The sequence below is a fragment of the Propithecus coquereli genome, unplaced genomic scaffold (assembly GCF_000956105.1).
Source record: "Propithecus coquereli isolate 6110/MARCELLA unplaced genomic scaffold, Pcoq_1.0 Scaffold62, whole genome shotgun sequence".
NCBI classification, from domain to species: Eukaryota; Metazoa; Chordata; class Mammalia; order Primates; family Indriidae; genus Propithecus; species Propithecus coquereli.
In genome coordinates, this window is record NW_012152174.1 from 9295749 (window position 1) to 9304286 (window position 8538).

Consider the following 8538-nt stretch of genomic DNA (forward strand, 5'->3'; position numbering starts at 1 on the left):
ATAAGAAAGACACCTGCACCCGAATGTTTATAGCAGCACAATTCACAATTGCAAAGATGTGGAAACAACCCAAGTGTCCATCAATACATGAGTAGTTAATTCATTTTAACTACTCTTTATTTACTTACCCAATCACTTATTAATATTTAGGTTGTTTCCGGTTTTTAGCTATGACAAAATCAAAAACCTGCCAGGAACATCCTTGTGTATTTCCATCCCTGCGAACATCTGTTAGAGTTTCCCTAGAGTAGTATAGGCTGCATTCCTAAAAGGATTGTACCACAGAGTATGTACCTTATCGAATTTATAAGATATTGTTAAACACTTTCCCCAAATGACTGAATTTACGTTTGTGCTGGCAATGTATAAAATTCCAGTTATCCACATCATCAACAGCAATTGGGATTATCAGACTGTTCCATTTTTATCAAATCATTAAGTTTGAAATGCTATCTCATTTTTCTTTAGTTTGCATTACCTTGGTTACTATTGAGACTCAGTGTGTTTTTATGGAATTTGGAAATTTAATGTTGACCTCGTGTGAATTACTTATTGATAACATTTTTTCTCAATTTTGTCTTTGGGGTGTGTGTGTATGTATGTATGTACATGAACATGTACTTGTGATTCTGTTTCATTTATTTATTCACCTAAGTTATCATTGATACTATACTGTTTCTTTAAGAAAGATTTAGGCTAAGTCTTTTTGCTTGGTGTTAATATGACTGCAACAGGTTTCCTTTGGTTATTTGCAATATATAAGTTATTTCTATCTCTTTATATTCAATGTTTCTGTGTCTCCTTTTGACAGCAATCATTATTTTTGAATAAATTATTTTAATGTGTTTACATTTGTTATGGTAACATATGTTGAAATTATGTCTTCTACTTATACAGTGATTTTTATTTACTATGCCTTTTTTTTTAGTTTTGTTATTTTCTGCTCTTTTTTAGATTTCTTGAGTTTTCTTTACTTGCTTTTTATTCCTTATATTATTTTGGAAGATAAAATTTTAAAGCTATTATTTCAGTAGTTGCCCTAAAATTTTTCATGTACATTCTTGACTTATTTAATAAGTTCTAAAGTTAATCAATATCAAATATATACTGATTTTCTTCACATGAACAAAAAGACAATGACCTTAAAATACTTTATTTCTGATTGTTCTATAATCAGACTTGTTATATTTCCTAGTGTTTTAGTTTCACATTTTTATAACCCTGTCCCAAATCAGACATTAATATATTGTTTTTGTAATCAATGCATATTTTGATTTATATGTTTACCAATGTCTTTGTTCATCTCTACTTTCTGCATTCTGGTCCTTCCTTCTGATTCTTTGCTTTTCACTGAATTGTCATTTATCAGTACTTTTAATACTGAGCTGTAAGAATACTCTCAGTCTTTGTTGTCTGAAAATGTCTATTTCTCTCACTTTTACATAAGTGTTAAACTACATTACCTTTTCAATTATTTCTTTCAGCGTGAAAACTATTTCTAAATTGTCTTGAGACTTCTATTACTTGTGTGAAAATCTCCTGTCGGCTTAATTTTTGTTACTCTATAAATTTTTGGTCTTTCTTTTTGTTGTTGCAAAACTTCATTGTTTTTCAGTGTCCTGTAGTTTTACTGCAGTATGTTGGATAAGGGTTTGTTTATATTTTCTTCTTTGAAACTCTGTGTATTTTCTCTAGAGGACTCTTCAGTTCTTTAAAACACTAATTCATTGTCTCCTTGAATACTGTTTTTGTCACTTCTAGAACTCATTTAAAAATATTCAGTACTTTATCACAGCACAACAAAGGCGCTCACAGTCTAGCTGCTATCAAACTCTCCAACTTCATCTCCCACAATGCTCTTGGACCAGAACGGTCTTTAAATCACTCACACTCGGGTGTTCCCTTCTGAGATAGGGCCTTTCTCAGGCTGTTTCCTGAGCAGACAGGCTGAACCACTCTTCTTCCAGTAGCTCCAACTCCAACTCGTCCTTCAGGCCTTCACCAACCTTTCTGATGGGGTCCTAGTCTCCTCTTGTAACATCTTGTATTCTTTAGAGCGCTTGGGGCAGTCGCACATTTACATCACTTGTTTGAGAGTCTAGTTAAAATTGGGCCCTTTCTCTAGGTTCCCTGATCCATGATGACAGTGTTTTGGTTTTTTGTTTGTTTTGTTTTGTTTTGTTTTGATTCTCTTGCCATTTTATAGGCACTCGGGAAATAACAATGTAGAGACTGAAACCAGCCAGGAGCTATGAAACCATCAGGCACCTATGCCGTATTTATTCATCTCTGAAAATCAGCTCACTTCCCTCACAGTGGACTCATTTTCTCTCCTTTGCTACAGAATTTCACAGGATGAAAATTGTGGGGTAGATAACCTCTCCAGGTGAAATAGTACAAGTGACCATGAGTCAAGTCTGTCCCTCTAACTCTCACATTCTTTCAATATCCTCCCACTTTAATCTCTACAACATCTGACTCAGAGCTAGAGAATATGCTACCAACTTGGTGGTCATTTATGGATCAATCCTTTTGTTTCCCATTGTCTTCTAGAATAACCAAGCAAGTATTAAAGTAACAACACCCCCCAAAACTTAAGTAGGAAAGAAAAGGCTTTTGCTCTCACTTGAACCAAAGAAATAACCCTTGAAGCATTTACTTAACAAATGTTTGCTGACCCCCAATAAGTACCAGTGGCTATATTAGGCCTTTAGAATACAATAGACAAAACAAACAAGGGCCCTGCTCTTACTGAGATTAGAATCTAGATGGAAACATTATTCCAATACTCACAACATCAATAAATATTTAATTTAAAATGATGTGAATGCTTTAAATGAAATATACAAGATTTCTTGTGAATATTGAACACATTAACTTGATCTATAATTGCAGTAAGACAGCGAAGGCTTACTTCATGAGTGACTCTTGAGATAAGAATTTAAAGATGCGTAGGAGTTAGTTAGACAAAGAGGAGAGGTCAGAGCATTTCAAGAAAATATATTAGTATATGTAAACGTCCCGTGGCAGGAAGCAAACTGGCCATTATGAGGGTCTAAAAGAAGAACAGAAAGATGAGGAACAGAAAGAAAAAGGAAACTTATTAGAGTTGAGAATGGAGAGTTATTTAGGAGTGAGAGACAGTGACGTGCTGGAAGCAACTCATACCAGCTAACAAGGGCCAATCGTTAATTACATTTCCAGAAATTTTGTGAGCTGATTGTTAAGCACAACCATTATTAAAAAATATATATATATATAAATTTACAATTAAACAAATTACATTAAAAACACAGATTTTCAAATTATTACTAGTTGTTCTTAACTATTTTATTGCAGTTTACTGTTATTTGTGCTCCTGAGTTTATTTATGTCTATTATTAATACATCGATATAGTGGAAATACTTTATAATGGTGTGCTACTGCACATTTCTTTCAATCCCACATTCAGTGATGTTGCATTGCTAACTTGAAATCAACCACGGTGGGATTTTACACCCTGGAAATTGGCAAACTCTTCAAATCAAGAGTCTCTCACACTGCCAAGAGCGAGTAGCAGTACACCATTGAGTGAGACCTTGAATTCCAAGTTAAGTATTGATCATTATTACAGGAGAAATGAGCAGATACTGAAAGGATTTAAGCAGGGAGTTGAAAAGCACATATCTATTTAAAAATAAATCACTGAGACTACAGAAGGAGGAAGCGAGGTGACTTCGAGGGATCCATATGGTTAATAATGAAGGCTCAGACTAGGATCACAGAAGTGAAAATGGAGGAAAGTGAATGGATTTACGATTTATTTAGGAGCTAAAACACAACGGACCTATCCTCCAGGAGCCCTGCCCAGAAAGTGACTGAAAGGATGATGTCAGGAATAGTCTGGGACTATAGGCGCGCAACAATCTCCAGCTAATTTTTCTATTTTTGGTAGAGATGGGGTCTCGGTCTTGCTCAGGCTGGTCTTGATCTCCTGAGCTTGAGCAGTTCTCCCACGTCAGCCTCCCAAAGTGCTGGGATTGCAGGCATGAGCAGTGTGACTGTTTTTTAAAAGAACTGATTTATATTTATATTGACCTTATGTTCAGGGACACTATGACATTTAATTATTGATTATAAATCTATTGAATTTTCTATGTATGCAGTTGTCATAAGTGAATAATTATAGTTTTCTTTTCCCTTTCCAATTCTTGTATTTTGTTTTCCTCATTGCATTAGCTATACTTGCAGGACGATGTTAAATAAAAGTGGTGACAGCAGACATACTTGTCTCATTCTGAACCTCAAGGGAAAGCTTGCAGTGTTTTATTGTTAAATATGGTCATGATCATAATTGTAGAATCACATTCATAGAATTTGTAGATCATATTTATAGAATACAAACAATATTTGTAGAAAATATTGTTTTCAGGAACAGGTATTGACTTTTATCAATGTCTTTTTCCCCCTTCATTCTGTTAATGTGGTGAGTTTATGCAGATTGATTTTTGAATGTTAAATCTTATATTCCTAGAATGAACCTAACTTGGTATGTAAAAAAAAAAAAAAAAAAAAAGAATAGTTTCTAGATCTCTGACTAGTCAGATGGAAAATTAGTATTGGCATTTACTAAAATAGAAAACATTAGAAGAAATTTGTTTTATCTGTTGCATTTGTTGAATGTGGTGAAACTGTGGAATTAGTAGACCTTTGAGATACCTAAAGACTAGCACTGGTAGCATTAACCTGCCTGGTAGAATCAGTCACTTCAGAGCCCAAGTGCCCATCAACACATGAGTGGATTAATAAAATGTGGTGTATGTATACCATGAAGTACTACTCAGCCATAAAAAAATGGTGATCTAATATCTTTTGTAACAACCTGGATGGAACTGGAGACCATTCTTCTAAGTGAAGTGTCGCAAGAATGGAAAAACAAACAAACACCGCATGTACTATCAATGCTAAATTGGAACTGATCGATCAACATTTATGTGCACATATGGAAGTAAAATTCAAGGGAAATTAAGTAGGTGGGAAGGTGGAGGAGGGAATGGGTAAATTCACACCCAGTGGGTACAATGCACACTATCTGAGTGAAGAGCACACTTATAACTTTGACTCAAACTGTACAAAAGCAAATTATGTTACCAAAACGTGTCTGCCCCCATAATATTCTGAAATTAAAAAAAAAAAAAAAAAAGAGTCTCATAAGGAAGAAGCAAAGTCTCCGTATCCTCCCCAACTTCTGGATGCTTATGTTGTTTTCGTTTGGAGCCCAATCCTGCTACCATGTGTCAATGAGCCGACTTCACAGTTGAATAAACTTTAGGCCTAAGTAAGAGAGGAGGGAAAATCTCCATATGGAATAAATGGAATGGAAATGTGTGAAATCAAGGGACTGTCTCCTTACATAAACTATTCTTAAAGTAACCCATAACTTTTCTATTTTCATATGTGCATAATCCTGTACGTGTGGTGGCTATGAGAATGGCCTGCAAGATCTCCGCCTGCAGGGAGCATAAATGACTGGGGACCCTGTTGCTGTACTCTGAAATCTAGCACTTGAGCAGAGGCCACACTGCCCACAGGTTGCTCCCGGCCAGTGACTGAACAAGGCAGAGATATTAAGGCAAGCCTATTACGGGAGATATCAGACCCCCAATCTCCTTGCCAAACTTTCCTTAGAACTGCATTGTCTAAGATGTTTCCATCCGAATATCCTGTCTTTACAACCTCTCTCCTTAACTTGGGTTCAGACCTGCATCAGGGTCCGATCGCTCTGCCAGCCTTAACCGATTCCCTGCCTGGTGCCTGTCGCGGGCCCTGAGTGCTTGTGATTTCCTGCCACTCCCCTAGTGACAGCAGACATCTTCTTTTTATTAGCATAGGGTCCTGGGACCAAGGTAATTTTCCATCCCTTTCCTCAAGGTCAGACAGCTTTTGCTTCTGTGCTTTCCCAGAAGCAAAGGATGTTAAACTTCTGTGTCTTAGAAGTTGGAGGGTTTCTTTCTACTCCACCAGTGCTCAAGGCTTCTACTTTGTAAGTGAGAAGGGTCTAAGAAGTGGATTGGGTTTTGTGCCTGTGTGCCCAGGAGGGGCTCTTTCCAGTCTCTTTCTACCCTTAAGCTTTCACATGAGAAGCTCATGGAAAGGAGGTGTTGAGTGAGAACAGACCACATTGTGTGTGGGGCTCCCGAGGATTCCAAATTGTCATGATAGCACGTGTTCAGCCTTTAATTAGTCAGCAAAGTTTGAGCTGTTTTCTTTATTCACTTTGATGGCTTCTGCCTCTTTTTCCTGTGACTTTTCAAAAGTCAAACAGTTGATGTGTCCTGTCTATCCTTAAAGGGCTTGAAACTCTGGACAGTTTCGTTCACATGGTTACCTTGTGATCTTGGTTCTCTAATGGTCTCAAGAAAAATTATGATTTTGCAGGTTAATCTGGCTTTTTCTCATCTTCAGCATGAAAACAATGCTGTCCTGTAGTTTTCCACATGCTAAGAAGAAGAGAGATTCCCTCTTATTTTGAAAAATCAGTTATATTCCTGCATCAGGTTTCATGTTTTCTGGGTACAGCAAAGTTGGGGATACAATGTATACATAAATAGTGTATGATATTCCAGACATGTGAAATTACGTTATCATGATTTCATATCAAGTTGGCAGTTTGTGCAATGGTAGCTATCCTCTAAATTTCTTGACTGAAAACGTTAAGCAGCAATGGAATGCACAGTTCAGTATCAGTCAAAGTTCCCATATTAGATTACAGCTAGACAAAAAGAAATTGTTTCTAGTATATTTTGCTTTGGGTCGTTCTTCAACACAATTACCTTGTCCTTTCCACCAGGTGGTTGACCAGATTGATACACTGACCTCTGACCTACAGCTGGAGGATGAGATGACCGACAGCTCCAAAACGGACACGCTGAATAGTAGCTCAAGTGGCACCACAGCCTCCAGCCTAGAGAAGATCAAAGTGCAGGCTAACGCACCGCTTATTAAACCCCCAGCACACCCATCTGCTATCCTCACGGTCCTGAGAAAGCCAAACCCTCCACCACCTCCTCCACGGTTGACGCCTGTGAAGTGCGAAGACTCCCAAAGGGTAGTGCCAACTGCCAATCCTGTAAAGACCAATGGCACCCTTCTACGAAATGGAAGCCTACCAGGTGGACCTAACAAAATTCCAAACGGAGATATCTGCTGCATACCCAATAGTAATTTGGACAAGGCTCCAGTGCAGCCTCTAATGCATAGACCTGAAAAAGACAGGTGTCCCCAGGCAGGGCCTCGAGAACGGGTTCGGTTTAATGAAAAAGTACAGTACCATGGCTATTGTCCTGACTGTGATGCCAGGTATAACATAAAGAACAGGGAGGTCCATTTACACAACGAACCTGTCCACCCACCAGGAAAAAATCCTCACCAAGGGCCTCTCCTCCCTCCTCCACCCCATCTCCCTCCTTTCCCGCTAGAAAACGGGGGACTGGGAATAGGCCACAGTAACAGCTTCCCCCCTCTCAGACCTGCAACTGTGCCTCCTCCCACTGCACCAAAACCACAGAAGACGATCTTGAGGAAATCAACCACTACAACAGTGTGATGTATGCCATTTAAAAATAACTTTTTGTTTTTTTTAATTTTCTATATTATAAACATAAAATAATAAGTAATGAGCACTTTCTACTCAAGCAATAAAAAGCCCAAACATATTAATTCTGCATTCAGCAAAGTGGCATAAAAATCACCTGGTAAGTATGCAGTCAGTGTATTGCTTATATCCTAGGTATGCATTATTTTAAATGTTGTATCATCAAAAACCTCAGAGTAATGAGAAAATATGAAACCATTGTTTTTGCAATTCTCCTGTGACAAACTGTGACCTGCAGATTTCAAATATTTTGATTTACTAGAAGAGACGGGATTTGATTCATTTTATTCATGACTAACTCATCTATGCATTAATAACATGTCATACTCTTTGATCTAATACTTTTTACTAAGAAATTTTAATACTGAAGGACTATTTTATTATTTTTTTCTAAAGATGTTTGTCACTAGTTTTTCATTATTAAATGCTGAGGACAATATAAAAAAGTTTATTTTCTATACTATACGATTATGAATTATATGTTCAGCTACACATGTAATAAAATATTTTGGTCTTTGGATATATCATTATGTCAATAAACAAAAGTAAATAATTACAAAACCAAATGTTCCTCAGAATTAAAGTAGTGGTTCATTTAACCCCATATTAATATCAATCAAAATGAGTAGCAAATTTGTCAGACTTTGGAGAAGATTATATTGAGTGTATGTCAGACTTTTCTAAATTAAATACCATATTCCATGTCTTAAATAGAAGTTTACACACCGCGTATTATACATCTCCATTTGGTACTTCAAGGACCCTCTGTTCAAATCCCCCTATGTTAGGCTGAGCCCTTTAGACCCTCGCACTCAGCCTTCTTCCAGAACAGACTAAATTTGAGGCTGTAGAATGTTTTTCCTCCTGCATCAACAAGCTCTCTGCCTCCCTGAGTGAACCCCCA

General features: G+C 37.1%; 1 protein-coding gene across 2 annotated transcripts in view; it reads left to right on the forward strand.

The window, feature by feature from the left end:
* Positions 1–8200, forward strand: part of PRR16 (proline rich 16) — a 248405-nt gene extending 240205 nt beyond the window's left edge. Inside the window, exons 1-2 of one of the 2 annotated variants that reach the window (XM_012659560.1) lie at positions 5562–5612; positions 6831–7817. In XM_012659560.1, the coding sequence (XP_012515014.1) occupies positions 6882–7586 (705 nt within the window). In that variant the 5' untranslated portion in view covers positions 5562–5612; positions 6831–6881 and the 3' untranslated portion in view covers positions 7587–7817. Of the gene's footprint in view, positions 1–5561; positions 5613–6830 lie in introns of those variants that run through there. The other variant, XM_012659559.1, reaches the window with a different exon arrangement.
* Positions 8201–8538: the final 338 nt, after the last annotated feature.